Genomic DNA, 22,035 nt, shown 5'->3' on the forward strand with positions numbered 1-22,035 from the left:
GCCCCTACTGGAGAATACCATGGGAGTCTTTCTCGTAAGTGTTAATTGCACCGGGGTCCAAAGAATGTGTGGATGACTGGGAAAAAATGAAGAAGTTCCAAGTAGAAGGGACATCATGTCCATTAGCTCTGTTGTTGGAGGAAGCAGGATGAGAGAAAGAAGGCCAGGTACACTGGAGAATTGGGACAATGGTAATTTTTCAGTACATAAAACTGATTAAGGCTGGGTGTGGTGGCTCACGCCTGTAATCCCAGCATTTTGGGAGGTCAAGAGACCAAGACCATCCTGGCCAACATGGTGAAACACCGTATCTACTAAAAAATACAAAAATTAGCTGGGCATGGTAGCACACTCTTGTAGTCTCAGCTACTCGGGAGGCTGAGGCAGGAGAATCACTTGAACCCAGGAGGTGGAGGTTGCAGTGAGCGCCACTGCACTCTAGCCTGGTGACAAAGTGAGACTTTGTCTCAAAAAAACAAAACAAAACAAAACAAACAAAAACCTGGTTACAGCAGAGTGGGGAGGAATTATTTTTGTTAAGTGGAGGTATTTTAAATCACATAAAAACTTATCTTTCCCAGTACCCAGAATATATATTTATGTTAGCATTGATAAACACCCTGAATGCAGACTTCGAATAATATGAAGTGACCTTACCATATTCATTTTTAAATAGAAAAAATTATTATAATGAATCTCTATCAAGTTAAATGCCAGCTTATATTTTAGGGAAGCAATTGGGCATAATAATTAAGTAAGTGGGTTCTGAAGGCAGACTACCTTGGCCATAATTTCAATTCCAGCTTTTCATGGATGGGTGGCATGGAAAGGTTACCTGATTTCTCTAAGTCTCAAGTTTCTTGTCTGTCAAATAAGATTAATAATAATGTAAATATTAAGAAAGTAAATAACATGAGGTACTATCCATCATGCATTGCATGTACTAGTGGTATCTCACTACCATATATTTCTTTTTCCTTTTCTTTCTTTCTTTTTTTTTTTTTTTTGAGATGGAGTCTTGCTCTGTTGCCCAAACTGCAGTGCAATGGCACAATCTCTGCTCACTGCAACCTCAACCTCCCAGGTTCAAGCGATTCTCCTGTCTCAGCCTCCTAAGTAGCTGGGATTATAGGTGCATACCTCCATGCCTGGCTACTTTTTTTGTATTTTTAGTAGAGACGGGGTTTCATTGTGTTCCCTAAGCTGGTCTCAAACTCCTGAGCTCAGGCAATCCACCCACTTTGGCTGCCCAAAGTGCCAGGATTACAGGTGTGAGCCACAGCACCCGGCCCCAGACATTTTTTTTTTAGTTTACCTGTGATAAATTATGCAGCACAGTGAGCATTTCTATGCATTACAGCCTTGATACTTACAAGGGGATACCATATTCAACCACTCTTTGGCTGTGGGGAACATGGTGAAAGAAGAAAAGTCATGCTGAGACTGGAGAGGTGCTAAGCTCTCAGTTCTTTGTACAGACACATGGCTTCCCCTTGAAATAAATTGCAGCCAGTCATGGGTATTGTGTAAATAGACTCACATTGCAATTGCATCCACCCAAAATCCTTCACCTTGCTTGCTGCTCATTTGTTAAAAAGTATGTTTTTAAGAGTACTGAGAACTAAAGTCATTAAATCATAAGCGTTAGATATAGATTTGTCTGTTGGTTGCTATTCCTTCTTACTTGTGTAATCCAGGACAAGTTACTGAATATCCCAAGCCTTGGTTTCCTCATGTATAAAATAAAAACAATGGTACCTCAACGTACATTATTTGGGTGGTGGATACACTGAGAGCCAAGACTTCACCACTACACAATGTATCTATGTAATAAAAGTACACTTATACTCCTTAAATTTATACAAAATAAAAAATGGTGGCACCTGTAGAATGGTTGTAAGGAACGGTGGGATAATGTACTTATGGCACTTAGTGCAGTATCTAGCCCCAAATATATTCTTACTCAAGGTCACTGCCATTATTTTTAATACAAAGTGACATTTGGGTTTGCTTGTTGGAATTTTGTCTAGGTTCAAACTCTGACTAAAGATCACACTTGCATATAATAGAGTGCTATTCAAATTAGTCATCTCAAAAAATTCATTGTTGATGTTTGGAATTACTTGGAAGTAGAAACTATTTGTGAATCCCACAGACTAGAGGTAACTCTAATCTGCGCATTGCAGAAGTCTGCACAAAAGGCAGTTGAACAGACTGTGAGCACTCCAGGGCAGGCTTGCGTCTTGTATTTGGTTCCTAGCTTTCTACCACAGAGCTAAGCACAGAGTCATCACCCTGTATTTGTTCAACTGAACTTACACTTGTCTTGCAAAAAAGGTAAGTAGAAACATGGGCTAATCTGCCACAGCTCTGATAGCCCAGCTCCCATGGGGTCTACAAAGCCTATTTCCTGCAGGAGGAAGTTTGGTGCAAGAGTTAAGATCGTGGACTTTAGAACCAGATTACTTGGATATGAATCCTGACTCCATCAACTTGAAGCTGTGTGACCTTAGGCAGTTATCTACCTTTTTTGTGCTTCAGATTCCTTGTGTGAAATAAAGGTCACAATAGCACCTAGTCTTCAGCAGTTAGAAAGTGCCTATCTCAAAAGGAGCACAGCACAAGTATTGGTTCTGATAAGTACAGTTGTACTGCACCCACACAGGGCAGGAGACATTTCTCCCATCAATCTCTGTAAATGTGAGACACACAAAGCTATATTCCCTTTCTTTCACCACCTTGGTCCTCATCTTCCATAGAATCAGCCTATGTTTTGTATGTAGCCCTAAACCAAGGAGATTTTTTCTTTCAATAAAGAATTGCAGCCCTTCACGATTCCAACTGCATGAGGCTCTCTGGCTATCATTGCCAGATAATAGCAGCACTGGAGGCACAAACTGTGTTTCCTTCATCTTTGTGTTGTCACTAAAATAGTGTCTTGTGAGCATTCACAAATTCACAGCTTTACTCCTTCAGTTAACATGTATTCATCACCTAGTATATGTGCTGTGCTGGTGTGAAAAGCTAGGGCAAAAAACAGGGGGTGGAGGGTGGAGAGACATAACTATTTGCCCTCATGGGCCTTAGAGTCTAGTGGCAGTTAGATGGGGCGATATGACAAATGCAGTGGACGGTGCAATGCGATTGTTAAAAGCCACGGGAGCAGAAGCACAGACCACTGTGGGAACATACAGTGGGAACACCTAAGGGGGCTTGGGTGAGTAGGCAGGCTTCCTTATGTGGGGGGAGGTCTGATGATTAAGATTTAGCCAGGCAGAGGTAGAAAGGCAAGATGGGAATATCTTCCAGGTAGAAAGAGCAGTGTAAAGGACCAAGACTGGAGAACGGAGAGAGAGAAAAGGGAGAGGAGACACTAGAGAAATAGATAGATAAGGCTTAAATCCCAGAGGGTCTTTGTGCCAAATTCTAAATTTGGACCTTCTGTTAGAGATCATGCAGCGTTATTAATTTGCTGGGGAAAGATTAGAGAAAGTGATCAGTTCTGTAGCTAAACTGTGAAGGAAGTAAGTTTTTTTAAAAGAAGAAATCCCGGCTTTCATGCTGCTTCACATGTAAATACTTCAATATGTATCTCTAACAGATAAGACCTGTCTGTCTAAAAAAAAAAAAAACCCACAAGGTTATTTGTACACTTTACAAAATTAACATTAATGACTTTTGTCATCTGACGCCCAGTCCACATTAAATTTCTCCAGTTGTCAACAAAATGTCCTTTTTAAAAAACACCTGGTTTGCTTAAATTAGGATCCAAAAGAGAACCATTTCAATCATTCTTAAGTGTCTTTTTATTTCATAGCTATACTTGTTTGTTCTCCCTGTTTTTTCTTTATGTCATTCTTTTGTTTGAGTAACTTAACTGTCATTTGACCTGTAGAATTCCCTCATTTCAGATTTGAGAGAGCAGACTACTTGCTCTCATGTTATCTAACCATGTGCACATGACTCTCAACTATTTACTGGTACTTTTTTTTTCAAAGGAGATAGAGTCTCGCTATGTTGTCCAGGCTGAAGTGCAATGGCTACTCACGGGCGTGATCACAGCACACTGCAGCCTCAAACTCCTAGACTCAAGTGAGCCTCCTCCCTCAGCCTCCTAAGTAGCTAGGACTAAAGGTACATGCCACCCTGCCAGGCTTTGTACATTGATTTGTGAGGTACTCTGAATACACCAATTTATCTGGCCATTTACCAGGTTTAGACACAAGATGGAGCCAGAGCACACTCAGTGTTGATCTCCTGACGGTCTGTCGACCTTTCTGAATGAGACGGCAATGAGCCACTACTAAGCCACAGGATCAGTTGGAAGCGATTGGTATGTACACACTCTAGGAAAAGTCTATGACAAGAGCAATGCTCCAGTTTACCACCGCCCCACAAAACTCTTCTTTGTTGGTTTCCCAGCTTTGTAAGGATTGTGCAAATAATGTAATCCAGAAGGTTTTCTGTTTTTAAAGAATTATACATATTTTTAAGGAATTTCAAAGCAAAAATTATTCACCCACCCCAAATCAGTGTACAGACTTTTCTTTTGGGTGTTCTTATTTTATCTGGGTTGTACTAATCTTAAAAATAAAACGTGTATTACGTATTTACACACTAAGTGCGCAAAGGGAATGCCCTTCACACCCTATCCTGCTCATTCAGTATTAAGCCAGACACAGAGATGATTTGAAATGTTTGTACGACTCATTACCTTCTCTGCCAGGGACAACACAGTGCTGGCCTGAATGATAGCCACTTGTTCTTCATTTCTTAAATTCTGTAAAAATTAAGAAAGGCCATAAGCTGAAGATACTGATATTATTTTACCCTAAAGAAAATACTGTCTGACTGACTGCCTCAGAACATAATGTATAAGCCTGTATAGAACCTTAACAAATTCCTATTCTGTTAAGTAATAATTCTTAACAAAGAGTTAATAAAAACTTGAAAGAAGTATATTAAATGTGATTTTTAAAAATATCTCCTTAACACTGACTTGCTTCTGTGTCACTGGAGGCATACTTTATTAATAGTCATGTTATGAGAAAAACAGAAACCAAAATGCAATAAAGAACAATCTCTTCATAGTAGTTTGAAGTAATTTTACTAATTCTATTCTCTCCTTTGATAATTTTTCAAGGGAAACACAATGACTCCCTTGAACCTACCAGCACCATTCACCTGGTATCACAATAAATGGTCCTCCCACTGAATTAATGTGCCTTGACTCTGTCTGGAAGGTGTTTTTAGAAAGAAAATGGATTATAGCTTTCTGGCCCATTTTTATGGAGCTGCCAACAACCCTAGTATTTGGCAGCCTTTGCAAATGCATGACTGATTAATTTCACACTGGATGCCTTTGAGCCAGAGTCAGACAGTAATTAGCTTTAGTCACTGGAGATGTGGTCGGCATTCAAACCTGAAACCTGCCCATGAAAAGCACTTTACCAGGTCTCATTTCTGCTAATACCTTCCAGAGATCCTTACAACCCCTTAGCCAAGTTGTTTGATAAATTGTAGATTCTTCCCAAGGAGGAACATCCTTAAGTGAGCATGGCATCTCACTTGCTCTTACTTTACACATGATGCATTGTTAAGTATTTCTTGCCTCGGTTTAGGCAAATTCATATCTATACTATAATTAATCAATTCTTTACTTACCCCATTATCACCCAAGATATCAAGCTGCTTTATGAGATCAGGGATGTTCACATCCTGCAAAATCAAGTAGAAACTCATGTCAAAGACAAATGTGGCCTACTATTCCATCACTGCTTGAACACAAAGTTAGAGGAACACATTTTAGGGCCTGAACTTCCTTGGCGTGTTTTCAATCTGGCACACCTACTTTTAAGTTTCAATTTTGCCTCTTACATGCTGTGTGAACTTGGGCCAGGTACTTAACAGATCATTCTTAATTTTGCTAGTTGCAAAACGGAGATAATAAATACCTACTTCATAGGCTGAACTGATCTTCCCTCTTTTTTTAAGCTGGCTTGCATTAATTTCATCTGTTTTATTTTTACCCTGTTCCTTGAGTCAGTTTGAAGCAGCTGAACTCCATTTGAAAGAGTTCATTGCATTAGGTTGTTTGTGATTTATCTGAGAAAAAAAGCACTGAAGGAAAAGGCAAAGTAAATTGTTTTCATTTAATTACAGTGAAATAAAAAAAAATTGCTTTGGTTTACAAATTACCATGCTGCCCAGGAAGGCCAGAAATTTAAACACCAGGACAATGGTTTAAGATGGAAGACAAGGAAGCACAATTTTACTACCCAAGTTCTTTCCCACCTTTTACCTTATTAGTACCGCATTGTCCTCTTACTCATGTTCAAACAGCAGTACAGTAGAGCCCTACCGCCAGGAAAGGGAAAGTCTAGCTCAATCTCTTAAGTAGAGAGAAAGCTACTGAAGCAAGTATATTTGGCAGCTCAGAGTGGGAGCAGGGAGGGCCATGCGGAAGGTAAGAAGAGACCAGAAATAGCAGGCAGCATCTCAGCTTCACCCAAGGAACAATATTCACAATGTGATTTTACTACACTTAAGGACAATATATTTCCCCAGGGACAGAGCCACCTCAATTCAACTCTAATATTTAAAATGTATCCAGTAGCAGTAAAAAGAGAATTATATTCTATTTAATATGCAACCTGTTATAAACCCTAAGCCCTTCCAAAAGAGGAATCCTCCCTAAATTAAATATATCAAAAGGATGGTGGACTAGATGACTTCAAAGCCTCTTTTAACTTTGCAATTCCATGATTCTGAATTCCATAGCACCTAGAATGGCTCCACAAAGGGAATCAAACTTTTTTATCTGGCACACTTGAAATATATTTCTTGAAGTATTAAATTGATTTCACATTTCTCCCAAGTAATTAAGGCTAATTTTGATTCTGCATTTTTATTCGTATGACGCTGTTCTAAATAATCATGGATGCCTGTGTTTTTTACTGTTATCATTTACACATCTGTCACTACATTAAAAAAATTCTATTACTTTTCTAGTAGATGTGACTATTTTCAATTACTACATAGTTTGTATCAAAATGATGACATCCAGTGACTAAAAGACAAAATAGTCATGAGCAACCTCCCCTTTTCCAATTCCCAGTTTTTCTAATTTCCAAAAACATAAAAAATCAAATATCTGCCTACCTTAACACCTTCTTTCATACAGTAGATCTGTAGAGCACTCACACCATCTGAGAATGGGTGAATTTGGAGATTAAATGGAGGGGATCGTCTCTCTCTCTCCTTGAAATTCAGTGAAGAATATATGGAAATTAAAAAAAGACTGATTAAACACTAAACCAGTGGTCTCTTTATGCTATTTCAACAGTTTATTAATGTAATTTGGCAAAAAGAAAAAAATTCAAACTCAAGATGTTCATGATTAAATGTAATAGAAAAAACTGACTAGTCAACTAAGAGACTGAGAAGAAGAATTTACAGATGGTGTCATCCATTTTTGCAAATTTTTTGATCAGGGAAATGCAGGAAGTGGAGCTCCAGTTTAAACTGTATGAATATTTAGAGCTTTCAAATATCATACTGTGGTCTTGCCATGAAGTTTTATGGCCCCTAACAGCCTTTTGCATATTCAATCTATTCAAGCTTTATGAGTAAGATATGTGGGCTACAAAAGAATGACTTTTCCTCACTGAAGCCTACTAACATCTAACTTTTTATCCAGACCTAATTTGAAATAACCTCTAGAAGAAATACCTGACAAAATAACAGAAGTCAAATGGGAATTTTTCTTATACCTTTATATATCAACATACACTGAACCAGATCCTAAGTCAGATTTTGCAGGATACACTCAAAATCTGATGTTTCTGTTTTACTTTCAAAATAAAAAGCAGCACCTTTGAAATTTGGTCAGATTAATAAAGACATTTTCTAATCTGACCTGAAATTTGATCTTTATTAATCTGACCTGAAATTTGGTCGGATTAATATTTCTAAAACAAGCTACCTTGATTCTTAGCCTTTTTTTCAGAAATTCATTAGATACTAAAACGTTTACTTATAAATTCACATTTACCTACAAAATATTTTTATATATAGCACATTTTGAAAAATAATTCTTAATAATATGTATTAATGAGTCAAAATTCAATGAAAGATGGACATGAGTATTTAAAAACAATGAAATATTGAGGATGGTTGAAATCTATTATTTAACTTACTTAAAAATTATTTATCAGTCTTGTTTATAAAGATAGTAGTGTTGAAATGCACAGTATCTAAGCAGACAGTTTGGAGTTGCATCAAGGCTTCACCACTTACTAGTTACAGGACTTAGGCAAATTACTTAATCTCAGTTGCCTCTGCTATGTAATTTTGAGGGTGATTGTGAGGTCCAATGACAGTATGAATCTGAAATGCTTAACTCAGCCCCTAATTCCTCAATGTGCTCAGTGCATGTTAATCGTTATGATTATTTTTATTATTATCATCATCATTTCCTTACTTCTAGCTCTAGGTTTCGAAACTCCAGCAGCTCATTCTGGTCTCTGGCGTCCTGTAGTTCCTGTTGTAACCGATGATTTTCTGCCTCCTGTTTTTCTATCTAATAAAGTAAATCCTGAAGTTAGGTAAGCATTGCAAAAGGCACCTACAACTTTGCAAAGCAAGCATGAATAGTGTTCGGTTTATTCAGTGAATAAGCCTTCCAGACCATGAAAAAATTCCCAAGTGGATGTGAATAAAATAAGTCTCTGGCTTTGCTTCTAGTTATCCTTCAGTTGAGTTTTTGAGTCAGAGAAAAATGCCAGAAGACGTCTCTGTTCCTTGGAATTAAAATCTAGGAATTCTGTGAATAGTGAATCTGAGAATACTCATTTTGCCCTTGTGATGGGTCAGAGACAGTCTACTGGAACCAAATTTAATGGTATACATAAGAGGGATTGATACTTCTCATTTCTTGAGTTACATTTGTTACAGAATTAAAGAAAAAAAGCTCTCGTCTTACACAAAACTTTGCTGAATTTCAATTACTACAGAAGAAAGCCAGCTCTTTAACACTGAATTTGAAAACTTTAATAATCAGATTACCACCTAGCTTTCCAGTTTTAAATATTATCACTGTCATTGCTGAACAAACACACTTACACCTGATCACGCAAACACTAGAATCTAGAAAACGTGGCCTACCCAATGAACTGACTACTCCAGGAACTCTGTACCTACTCATCTCTGCCTGAAAATGACTTACCTCCTTTTCTATGTGAGAAAATTCTATACTTCTTTAAACACCTTAAAGCTAAGCTCTTAAATATAGAGCTTAAACAAGCTCTACTGTCGGTAAGAGCCTTCCCTAGTCAACCCATTCAGAAGTGACACCTCTCCTTTTATTTTCCTCTAGACTTTCTTTCTTTTCTTTCTTTTTTTTTTTTTTTGAGATGGAGTCTTGCTCTTGTAGCCCAGGCTGGAGTCCAATGGCACTATCTCGGCTCACTGTAACCTCCGCCTCCTAGGTTCAAGCGAGTCTCCTGCCTCAGCCTCCCAAGTAGTTGGGATTACAAGTGCCTGCCACCATGTCTGGCTACTTTTTTGTATTTTTAGTAGAGATGGGGTTTCGCCATGTTGGTCAGGCTGGTCTTGAACTCCTGACCTCAGGTGATCCACACACCTCGACCTCCCAAAGTGCTGGGATTACAGGGGTGAGCCACTGCACCTGGCCTTCTTCTAGACTTTCTTATAGGACCTCTTGTATAACTTGAGGAAGCATGGATTTCAGTTAGCTATGTACAGATGCACCTTCTCCTGTAGATAGGGTTCATGTCTGAGTCATTTTTTATTTTAAGGGATCAGAAAATCTTTATGAGTACAACAGATTTGGGGCTTCCCTTAATTTTAGCTGTGTGGGTGGGCATTACATACAGTAAATATTTAAAATCTTGAATTTAAAAATACAAACCCAAGACCTTTTAAACATAGGATGAATCTTACTTTCCCAAATATATACATTTGAAGTTAAATATTTAGGTTCATTGTCATTTCTGCCATCCTTTTATTCTTAGAAGCCTGAGCTTAAAAATTCCCCCTTTAGCCCAGAGAGATTAAGACTAATGGAAATAAGATAGAAGACATAATGGGAATATTTTTATTTTATGATAAAGCAATATAATAACACTTTTATTTCTGGGCATCTTTGAAATTATTAGGAAAAGAAAGGGAAATAGTGAGAAATTATATGACATTAATTAATGTAGTCAAGTTTTCTACCCCAGATATTTGTGCCTAGTAAACTTTCAAAAGTTTGTAGAAGTTAACTTAGATTATAAAGGAAATTCTACTTCCTAGAATCTTCTACTGAATCAGTGGTGGAATATTTGGGGAGATTGCTGGTTCTGGTGGTTAATGAAACAATTAGATCAGTGGTTCACAGATTGTAATTCATAGACCAGGACCAATGCCAACCAAGTTTCTTTATAGGGCCCCTCAACCCTTCTGAAAACACCAGTTCTCAATTTTTGAATACCTGCCCACTCTGTATATGACATATACATCACCCGTACATCTACGTGACGTACACATCAGCTCTGTCTCACAGCATGCAAAATATGAGATAGGATGTCTTCACTTCGCCACACTAGAGGGGAAGTAGGATAAGCATCTTTTTCTTCCTTCTCGTGCTTACCAGCCAGGATATTATGGTTAATTTTTATTAGTTGTCAAGGATAAGAAATATTCATAGAAACAATTCTAAAATAATTTCTGCATAACTTTGGATTGACCTACACAATTATTTTTCCCTTACACAACTGGGCTTTCAAATTCTGTTTTTGTCAAACATAATATAAGATTATTTTGCAATTTAAATTAGCCAGGTTTGGTGGCACATGCCTGTAATCCCAGCTACTTGGGAGGCTGAGGCAGGAGAATTGCTTGAACACGGGAGGTGGAGGTTGTGGTGAGCCGAGATTGTGTCACTGCACTCCAGCCTGGGAAACAAGAGTGAAACTCCGTCTCAAAAAAAAGTCATTTTGTAACATTTCACTAGATTTGTAGAAGGTAAATACCAAAGGAAAGCCACCTTTGGACTGAAAATGTGTTATGTTTAATTGCCCCTATGTTCAAATAACCAAAATTAATTATATCTATTCAAGTCTAGACTATGTTTTAGTTTCTTAATTTGTTGAATAATTTCCTGGAATACTGTTTTTTGCTTTAAAAACAGTATTCATCTAAAAAAAATTTTCTTTAAACAAAAAAGAAGAAGAAAGACCAGGCTTAATAAAAAGACTAAAAGTGAGAATCTAAGTCTATGCTAGGTTTTGGCATGGTCTTGGAGTCACACTATCACTTCTTCACACAAAATAACAAATTCTATTCATAGAGGATTCTTGTTTGTTTGTTTGTTTTTTGAGATGGAGTTTTGCTCTTGTTGCCCAAGTTGTAGTTCAACGGTGCAATCTCGGCTTACTGCAACCTCTGCCTCCTGGGTTCAAGTGATTTTCCTGACTCAGCCTCCCAAGTACCTGGGATTACAGACATGCACCACCACACCCAGCTAATTTTGTGTATGTAGAGAAAGGGTTTCACCATGTTGGTCAGGTTGCTCACAAATTCCTGACCTCAGGTGATCCACCCACCTCAGCTTCCCAAAGTGCTGGGATTACAGGCATAAGCCACTGTGCCCAGCCCTCCTAGAGGTTTTTTTTTTGTAGACAACCACACAGGATGTGTTTGTGTATGTGTGTGTGTTTACATATATGTACAGTATATATATGTATGGTTAACAAATCAGGAGGTTTCAGGGGTCACATCCTTTCAAGTCTGCACAATGCCCAGTGCAGAGCCATGCACACATGCCACTTCACTGATGGTGATGGCGGTGACGGGGATGCAGTTGAGCACGCAGCCGAGGACAGAGCAGCGCCAGAAAAGCCTCCCCTTCCCCTGGCCCCTGTGCCACTCCTGAGAGCACCCCCTGCTGCTCCTGGATCTCTCATGATTTTCTCCTTTGCCCCACTAGGGTGTTACGCCCAACATACCTTTTCTAAAAGCTCCTGGTTTCTCTTAATGAAAAGTTGTTTATCTTCTACCCAGTGTGAATCCTGTTTGACAAAGAATATGGCGCAGTCAGCATTTCAGAGTGGCACGAAAGAGCCTGTGTCGTCAAACCACTTTGCCAGAGCTGCCTTCTCCCCACCCTGTTTGTTTGCCTACCAAAGACTGGTAAGTAGCACCACCCCTGCCAGCTCCTTCAAAGACATTGAGACCAAAGTTGCCTGGAAAATTTAACCCCCTTTTCATCATCACTCTCTATGTCTACCTTTTCCAGTTTGAATAATCCAGGACCAGACTTCTGGGGACTCAGAAGTGACCACACAGGCAAAAAGTGAAAAGGGTCAGAATGCACACAGGCTAGATACATATGGATGGAAAACATTAAAATGCAGAAATGTAGCATAGAGGCAGAGAACGCAGCTGGAGGGGTGGGTCTTGATCTTAGCAGCTCATGACAACTCTAGGCTATTTGTACAGGACTCCTCTTCCTCTGGCATTCTCTCTCTTGCCCAGCCTCATTCACTGTTGTGGCTGGGTTCATACTCTGCCCAGAAAAACACCAGGGACAGAAATACAGAGTTGAGCGTTCTAACACATTTTGAGAAAGATCGCTGTGGAGAGCCAAGCTGTGTCCTGGATGCGGCCCATGCACAGGTGAGCTAGAGGAAGGTCAGATTAAATTGTCTGCATCTGCAGAAGAGCTAAGCAACCAAATGCCTACCTGCCCTTTCTGAGCCAGAGTCGCTTCCAGGTCTTCAATTTTGGCTTTATACCTCAGCACCTCTGCTTGGAGCTGTTCTTGAGCCTGGTGAGATCAAAATCCCAGAACTCAACAAGTGAAATAATCATTAAATATCCTTCTTGACTAGAACTCAACAAGTAAGAGAGAGAGAGAGAGAGAGGAAAAAAAGAATAATTTTCTATGACACAAGAATCTTTCTGACCTAAATTCTTGTTTAAAACTCCCAGTAGCATTCTTTATTTTCAGGTTAATATTCAAACTATTAGAACTCCATCATATTTCCAATCTTTTCCTAATACTCATCAACCTAGAGTCAAACACTTACCCGCTGGTATTATCCTTGTTTCCTAGATATGCCTTATAATTCTCCACTCTTCTCTTTATTTGAATGATCTCCCTTTCATGAAAGCCTTGCTCCATTTTGCCTCCCCAAATTTCTTTCCATCCTTATTTATTTATTTATTTTTGTGAGACACAGTCTCTCTCTGTTGCTCAGGCTGGCATGCAGTGGCACGATCTCAGCTCACTGCAACCTCCGCCTCCTGGGTTCAAGCAATTATCCCGCCTCGGCCTCCCAAGTAGCTGGGATTACAAGTGTGCACCACCACGCCCAGCTCATTTTTGTATTTTTAGTAGAGATGGAGTTTCACCATGTTGGCCAGGCTGGTCTCAAACTCCTGACCTCAGATGATCTGCCTGCCTCTGCTTCTTAAAGTGCTGGGCTTACAGGCGTGAGCCACCGCACCTGGACTTTCCATTCTTTCAGAGCAAACTTTGTACCTAAATTTAAAACCTCAAATCAATTTATCTCTGTCTTTCTCTTTGTCATATTTTGTGTGTGTGTATGTATAAGGAGTTTTGAATACTGATCTTGTATGGAACAACCTTCTTGTCCTATGTGATTTAGCCTAGTAATTTGTTTCCTGCCTGTAAATAAATTTTTTTTTTATAATCTAGATAGGGTTTTTAGTACAAGGTTGAATAAAAACAGCAATGATAGATATCCTTATTCATGGTGAGGTGAATATTTCTTTTGATTATGAAATATTACATTTACCTTTATCAGGTCCAAAAAATGCTGAATTTTGCTAAGATTTATTTTAACTGTGAATCATGTTGACTGTAACCTATTTTTTATTGTACCTAATTATGTCTTTTGTTTTCAATGATGCTTTCATCTGTATTATTTTTTAATTTCTAGTCTCTTCAAATTTACTCTGTTGTTTATTTTCTAACATCTTTATCTTTTAGATTAGTTTGTTCAGAATGGTAAATTTTTCTGACTTTAATGGCCAGAGATAATGCTAAACCTTTATTTAGATAGATGAATTAGGTGAAACAGGGAGGAAGCTCCAAAAAATAAAAAGGGGACATACGCTATTATTTTAAGTGCCCAATCCATGTTAGAAAGAACACTTAATCACAAATATCATAGCACTGGGGCATATACATGACAGCAAACAGGCACATTCCTTCGTAATGATTGCTTGCCTGTTTTAAAACTGTATTTTTAAAAAACCTGCTTATTTACTTATATATGTGTGTATGCATGCTACTGTTTAAAAATTTATAACTGTTACAGCTATCCTTTCCCACTTAACAATAGTAGTTGTACAAAACTCCTCAGTGCATTGTAGACCCTCCAGAAAGACAGAAGGATGAAATCCCTGGGTGGCCTGGGTGGTCATGCTCCCTTTTGACTCATGCAAATTTACCTACAAGGCAATTATAGCCTGGTGATTATGACTGTAAAGTCACAAGGCTAGGTTTATATTCCCAAATATATCATCCTAGGCTATATCCTAGCCTTGTGACTTTAGGTAAATAATTTAACTTTACTAGGCTACATTTAACTTCTACTAAGCTATAATTTCCTCTTCTGTAGAAAGAGGATAATAATCATATCTAGCTCCTAGGGTTGTTTTAGGATTAAATAGATAATGCATGTAAAGTGCTCAGCTCAATGCCTGGAACACAGCAAGCACTCAATAAATATTAAGAATTAGTGTAGTACGTGCCTATCTTATCTTTTCTTTTTGTTGAAATAGGCTCATGAGAGGCAGTTATGAGATAAAGGAAAGAACATTTGACCCAGTAAAACTTAAGTTGTAATATCAGCTTTGCCATTTACTATTTGTGCAATTTGGGGCAATTCAATTAACCCCTCTGAGTCTCAAATCCCTCTTTTGTAAAATATCTGCCTTGGGGACTGTCATAAGGGTTAAGTGGGATATTGTCTGTGAAAATTCTGGTAAGCTGTCAAACGTAAATGCTGTTCACTTAATAACTAAGAGAAGAAATTGGCTCACTACTGCTTTTGAAAGATAAAAAAGTTATTTTAAGCAAGAAACTAAAAAATGGCTTAACAAAATCCAATATTGTCGAGCTTTGAAAATGTATGTTTTCAAATAGCAAGAATAAGAACTATGTACTCAACTATCTTTAAAGGAACAAAAGCAATGATCTAAGCTGGTTCTAATATATCTGGCTTCAAGGTTTGTTGACATAAAAGCTATACCAGTTCAAAAGTTGCAGAGGAGCGAAGAGTACAGGGAAAGCTGTCCTATTGATATTTTTATGCCCATGATACTTTTATGCTGTGACTGCTGCATGCTAATTCAGAGCACTCTCACAGATACACACTAACCTTGGCTTCTCGTTCAGCGTCAATGATGCCTCCTGTCTGCTCCTGTAAGAGGGCATATGCTCTTTGGAGGGCCTGATATTCTTTTGTTAATTGTCGAAATCTTAGTTCAGATTCTTCAGCTGCTAAACTCTTGAGGTTAAAAGAAAAGCACCAAAACAATTGTGTTATTTTTAAGTCCTGTGTTCAATGTGAAATACTAACATTTGGCCACTTTTTAAACAAGTAAAAGGTTTGTTTGACAGTCTATTTGATTTTATGTTTAGCTCTAAAGTATATATCTGGGCACAAGTACTGTAATAGTTTCAAGTTGGACACTGCAGAAATACGTAAATATTTATTTTAGTAAATGAAGCATTTACCATTTGATACACTTCTTACTGTTAATCATTTGGGTTCCAAATGAGAAAAAGTCATATCCAGATTTTGGTCCTAAATTTGAGGAAATGATACACTAGAATTTTACTCTTATTTCTTTTCAATATGTTCTTCTCCAACTTGTTTTTTTTTCCCCCCAGATAAATCATAAAAGTTGTTTTATTGCTTTAGATCTTAAACTTTAGGATATAACATAATCAACAGGGAATTTTGGGGAAAGAATGAAGATTGGGGTGTTTCACTCATAAAATCTCGAGCCAGGAGTTGCATGGTAGGGTCCAGGAATTCTCATTGTAACTGAGCCCTCTAGATCATTCTGATGAGGGTGATCCACAGAGCACACTTCACTCAAGAGTGATCCAAAAGCCTGCTAAGCTTGCTCTGTGGTTCCTACCTTCCCTAGATAAAGAATCTTGGAAAGTAACTTTCGTTTTGAAAGAAGTCTTCAAATTAGAGAGCTGAACTGTAGAGAAATTTCTAAAAGGTTTGCCTGTTTTCAAGAGATAACAACGCACAGTCTCAAAATTGGTTACTATTATCACCATTATGAGATACGGTTTATAGTTTGTATAAACTTTGTGCTGTTAAAAGAGATAAAAAGTGGAATGCTTTTTCTCCCCACTTAAATCAAAGGTTTGGTGACAACATCACCCACGGCTAGAGACGCAGAAAAGCTTACTTCATCCAAGTCATCATCGGGAGTAGCTGGTGTTCTGTCTGTTCTAAATGAGGCCATGGATGATGTCTCTGAATCCATAGAGTCCTCATCATAGCCAATAAATGGGTCCAAAACAGGCCTCTAAATGGAGGGAAAGTACATATTTACTGACACAGCTAAAAGTAGGGAAAGTTAAATGTTAAAATACTGTCGACTGGCATACATGTAAACGAACATAGAAGACATGGATCCCCAATGCTTCTTTGTTGAAATAAAAACATTATGCATGAACATAATAATTCCAATAAGTGTTTCTCTAATATTATTTCACTTCTGACATCTTCAAGAAAAATTTATTTAGCATTTTTCATAGAAACACTGAAGCCTCTTTCATATTACATGTTATATCATGATGAGCTAATGTGGTTTACTCTTTCCTGTATTTAAATGACAATCAAAGGACTTTGAAAACTCAGGTGTCTACGTGATGGAGATGATCAAATCTTAAGTCTTGTCATCCAAGTCCACATCAAAAACAAATGATATACTTAGTAAAAACAAAAATAAAAATCAAACAGACTAAATAACAAAACTTTGTGGATTATAAGAGGCTATACAGATATTGGTGGATTGGGAGGATCATTATCAATAATATTGTCTGAATGAATAATAAAAATGTATTAATACTGTTCAGTGGGAGACATCAGATCATGTATATTTCTTGAATATTCTTGGAGCATGACTCTCCAACTTGTCAGGTAATCCTTTCTAAGTCAAACCTAGTGGCATCTCCATTTAGAGAAAGTCATATTAAAGCAAACCCTTTCAGTTTAAAATTTACAACAGAATCATTTTTGGACTTCGAAGAAATGTCAACAGAAAAGATTTTCTTCTAGCAAATAAAGCCCATGGTTTGCTGCAACAGTTCAGGAACATCTGATTCATCACATCTTTGCAGGAAGATTCCATGCCAAGACTCCTATCTCTGGCTGTTTGTGGCGAATGCCTGATAACCTCGATTTCTTATTACCTTAATTGGTTTGGAGCTTCTTCTATGCTTTCTTCTACGGATGAGCTTTTCTCGGTCCTGGAAAACAAATGAAAGATTTTCTTAGTTCCAGAATTGGTAGATGTTTCTCTATAGTTTTTTTTTTTTTTTCCCGCAAAGACAGTGTTTTTTCCCTTAAGGCATTATATTTGGAATAGAATAAGACTTTGTTTTTTAAATTTTGGCAACTTTTGGGATTGATACTTAAATATATTTAAAATAAGAATCTTCTACAACTATTCCTGATGATTTACGTGGATCAAGGAGCCTCATGATCAGAAAGTGTACTGTGTTCCTAATCAGAATCCGTTGTTTTGTGCTTGAAAATCAAGTAGCTATGAAAATAGTCACTCATATTCCTCCAAAGCACAGTACGTTCGTTCTCCTAGATCCAAAATTACCTTAAATTTGTGTTAAAAAATATCATTTCACAATGAAGTACAACCATATTCTTTTCATTTAGTCATTTGAAATGCATGGAAAACTGTCTTTTGCCTATTTTTAGATCCTTGTTCTCACCTGCAGTCCCTGAAAATAGGACAGGGAGCAGAGTGTCTAGTGGGTTGGAGCCATTTAGTGTTTCTGTTTGGTTTTCAGTTTTTGAAAAATTTTCTGGGAATCTCAAAGAATGCCTAGAAATATTGATCAATTTCATGATTTATTGTTGCTGTGAATGGAGATATCCAGGGAATTTGGGGTTATTCACTAAGTACTCCATGTATTTACTGTACAAATTCAAACTACATAGAGTGTCTTTTGGAAAGTCTGATGAGTATGCCTAAATAGCCCAAGATTCTATGAAAAACTTACAGCTTAATCTCAGGATACTCAAAGTCAGGCAAATTCCTGAGCTCATGAATCTGTAAAATTTGTAAGCTACTGGGATATGAAAATGAAATGAGGAAAACCGGGAGCCCACATTTAATAAGTAATCTGATTTAAGCCAGTGGTGTTTAGGCTTTTTAAATTTTTTTCACCTTTAAGAGTAAAAATGCGACCTCTATATATGAGACATTTACAATTTATACATTTTTTTGATGATTAATAGTGAGTGTTAATTTCATTGGACTGAAGGATACAAAGTATTGTTTCTGGGTGTGTCTGTGAGGGTGTTGCCAAAGGAGGGTAGCATTTGAGTCAGTGGACTGGGAAAGGGAGACTCACCCTCAATCTGGATGGGCACCATCTAATCAGCTGCCAGCTCGGCCAGTGGCCAGATTAAAAAGCAGACAGAAGCGCATGGAAACACTAGACTGGTTTAGTCTCCCAGCCTACATCTTTCTCTTATTCCTTCCTGCCCTGGAACATCAGACTCTAAGTTCTTCAGCTTTGGGATTTAGGTTGGCTTCCTTGCTCCTCAGCTTGCAGATAACCTATTGTGGGACCTCACCTTGTGATCATGTGAATCAATACTCCTTAATAAATTCCCCTTTATGTATTTATCTATCCTATTAGTTATCCCTCTAGAGAACCCTAATATAATTATATATTTATATTACCTTCCTAATCTAATGTATTCATTATAACATATAGTCAACATAGAAATTTTAAAAAGGATGAATCATAAATAATTATAAACAGAAGCTATACCCTTTCTTTCCCTCAGTGGCAGTGAATCAATTTTCTCACCCTACTCTGGAGACTATTGCCTAACTCCTCCCCTGCTATTCAAATCTTTAGGCCTTGACTTGGTTCTGAAGTGAGAGCAACCAAAGATGTCATTCACAGAACAAAGATGGAGAGGCAAAGAAGAAAACCCAAAGGCATCTAGAGGTCTTAGTGCATGCTTACTAGTAACATAAACCTCAGCCGAACTCGGTTGGAAGTAATAACTCTTCCACCCACTCAGCAGGTACTGAAGTAATGATCAGCAAATCTGGACTGAAATTTTAGTTCTGTTATATAATTATATTGTTGCTGTTTATCCAATAAGTATTTATTAAACTGTAACTATGTGCTAGACACTGAATTGCGACCTGGGAAACAAGAGATATATGTGATGTTGTTATCATAGACAACATATTAACTCTCTGAGCCTCAGGATCCTGCTACTGGAAGGCAATTACAAGACACACCCACCCTACCTACAAACTTATACCACAGCACATTTAAAAGTTCTTTTAATGTACTTTGCTGTTATTATTTGTGCTACCAAATTAGTTAACAAAGGATTATAATTTAAAAGTTGTAAAGCAGTTTAACAATATAAAATAAAGGAATGTAACCTCTAGAACAAAATTACATATTGAACATATGAACTTGGGCCTCTGGAGTTAATCTAAAATTAACTTGATTTCAGTATACATTTTGTTGGCTACTTGTCCTTGGGAACAACTTAGGGTTTACAGATTGATTGACACGTACCCTTGTGAGCTCATCAATAATGTTCTGTTGCTCAATGACCTGAAGTTTTAGGAACTCTGTTTCTTGCTCTTCATTAGCTTGGTCGAGGTCATTCAGAGATTTTAATTTCTTCAGGGGTGGATGGGATGTTATTTTTTCTCTCTGAATTGGAAAAGAAGAAAGTGCAGGTGAAGTCTTTAAAAAAATCTCAAACTTGGGTTGTTAACACAAAATATCTGTAGAAAGTTTATAATGCTCCAGCTAAATTTGAAAATTATGCAGCCTGAATACACACACACCAACTAAATCCTCAGGCACATTTTATCTGGCGTAATAAATCATTCATTGGAGATTGTCTGAAGATCTCTATAGATGTATTGAAAGTCTATTAAGAAGTACGTTAGCATATCACTTGTCCATATATAACACAAGTAATGGTATCTATTTTCCAACCATCATGCACGATCTTAGAAGACAAGATGTGCCTAGGGTACAGATCTGTAAATAGCATGTTAGTGAAGTCATGGAAGGTTTCTGTGGCTATGTCAAAGCTTTCCTTCTCCATTTCCGAGCTTTTGGAAAGCATGCAAATTCCTGGAAGCACTCCTACGGTTTTACAAATATAGAAACCTCATAAAATTCAGAGCCAGCAAACTTCTCTTGCTTTCTTTCTTAAAGCTTCCTTGCTTACATAAGGAAAAATCCAAATAGCATTGTATTTTAAAAAGAAGCTGAGAAATAGCAAGAAGTCCGGTTATTGGGGTAATATAACCACGGAAGGTGCAGTTTCGCAGAGTCTGTGATACACACCATTTCTGAATTTTCCTTGGTAACGGCTTTTAGTTTTTCTTCCATGCGCTGCAAGGACACCATCAGTTCATCGTTTCTCTTGGCGAGGCACTTGTTCCTTTCCAGGAGAGGTTTACATTGCTTTTCGGTTTCCCGCACGCGTTTTAACTGGGAAGAAATAAGTAAAGATTTGTGTCTTGTGTTTGAGGGACATGGGGACAGGGAAGTAAAGTGGTGGGAGTGAAAGCATCTCTGGAGCCGGCATTGTCTGCTTCACTATGTGGCTCAGGACTGACCACTGACATTTCAGTCCTTCATTTAACAGACTGATGGCCTTCTTTTCAGTTTTCTCTAATGGCTTTTCATCACAGCCTTCATAACCCCATATCAATTTATTATCTTAAGGAAAGTATTGCAGACACTGGTTTTGGAAATGCTCCAGAGGACCTGCTCTCCTTGCTTTCCTTCGCTTCCCCCACCCGTTACCCCACCGTGCTCAGCTGCAATCTCTGCACCCGGAATTACCTTCATTAGCTCAGAGATAAAGGAGCTCACCCAAATCACATGGGTCACTAAGTATTGCGACCAGGACCTGAATCCAAGCCTGGTTATCTCCAAAGGTCATTCTTTCAGAGATCTTGTGGATATCTCCTGACTCACACTACAGTTATTATTTTAAAAGAGGTTTTATTGAGGACAAAACCCCACATAAGGTTGAAACTCTATCAGTGTTTGTGTTTAAGGATATAGAATTCTCCCCATGCTTAGTAAGGTATGATTGCATTGTTATCCACCCATGATTAAGAGTGATCATACTCTCATTTGCTTGGTTAGTCTAAAGCAGGGTTTCTCAGTCTTGGCATCTGTGACTTCTTGAGCTGGATGTTTTTTTGATGTGAGGTGTCCTGTGCATTGGTGGATGTTTAGCAGCATCCTTGGCCTCTGCTTGTTAGATGCCAGTAACGCTGCTGATTGTGATCACCAAAAACATCAGATATTGCCAAAATCACTTGTAGTTGGGATCCACTGGTTTAAGTTTATGAAAATTGTCTTGGGGTGACAGTTAATAGTCCTCCCCTTTACTTATAAAACTCTCCTATTTGTATATTTCATAATCATCCTATAAATAATGCATTTTCATTTTCAGCTTCTCATGATTAGCTTATTCTTTTCATAGCAATGATTCTGAAAGTGAACATGTATTGGGAGAGGAGCAAGGAAAAAGGAGGGGTGTATCAGAAATATTTGAGTAGACTTTTTAAAGTACTCACTCCTGTTCTTGAGCGTCTAAGATTTTGGGAAGTGTTGAGGTAGGAGACTTAGCTAATTACGAATATTTGTAAAAAGGAAAGACTGAAAATAACTCTTTAATGTGAATAGCTCTATTAAAGTAAAAAATGTAAGCC

General features: G+C 37.8%; 1 protein-coding gene across 3 annotated transcripts in view; it reads right to left on the reverse strand.

Moving 5' to 3' along the window:
* JAKMIP2 (janus kinase and microtubule interacting protein 2) overlaps positions 1 to 22,035 on the reverse strand; it is a 192,501-nt gene that overhangs the window by 38,422 nt on the left and 132,044 nt on the right. For 2 of the 3 annotated variants that reach the window (XM_064366494.1, XM_021664915.2), the window contains exons 6-16: positions 20,651 to 20,797; positions 19,862 to 20,002; positions 17,480 to 17,536; positions 16,471 to 16,590; positions 15,417 to 15,545; positions 12,749 to 12,832; positions 12,012 to 12,074; positions 8,483 to 8,581; positions 7,162 to 7,260; positions 5,665 to 5,718; positions 4,715 to 4,780 (exon numbers count right to left, since the gene is read on the reverse strand). In XM_064366494.1, the coding sequence (XP_064222564.1) occupies positions 4,715 to 4,780; positions 5,665 to 5,718; positions 7,162 to 7,260; positions 8,483 to 8,581; positions 12,012 to 12,074; positions 12,749 to 12,832; positions 15,417 to 15,545; positions 16,471 to 16,590; positions 17,480 to 17,536; positions 19,862 to 20,002; positions 20,651 to 20,797 (1,059 nt within the window). The remainder of the gene's footprint in view (positions 1 to 4,714; positions 4,781 to 5,664; positions 5,719 to 7,161; positions 7,261 to 8,482; positions 8,582 to 12,011; positions 12,075 to 12,748; positions 12,833 to 15,416; positions 15,546 to 16,470; positions 16,591 to 17,479; positions 17,537 to 19,861; positions 20,003 to 20,650; positions 20,798 to 22,035) is intronic. The other variant, XM_021664916.2, reaches the window with a different exon arrangement.

Source organism: Aotus nancymaae, unplaced genomic scaffold, assembly GCF_030222135.1.
Source record: "Aotus nancymaae isolate 86718 unplaced genomic scaffold, 86718_ANA_hifiasm-v0.15.2.pri h1tg000064l_1, whole genome shotgun sequence".
Classification (NCBI taxonomy): Eukaryota; Metazoa; Chordata; class Mammalia; order Primates; family Aotidae; genus Aotus; species Aotus nancymaae.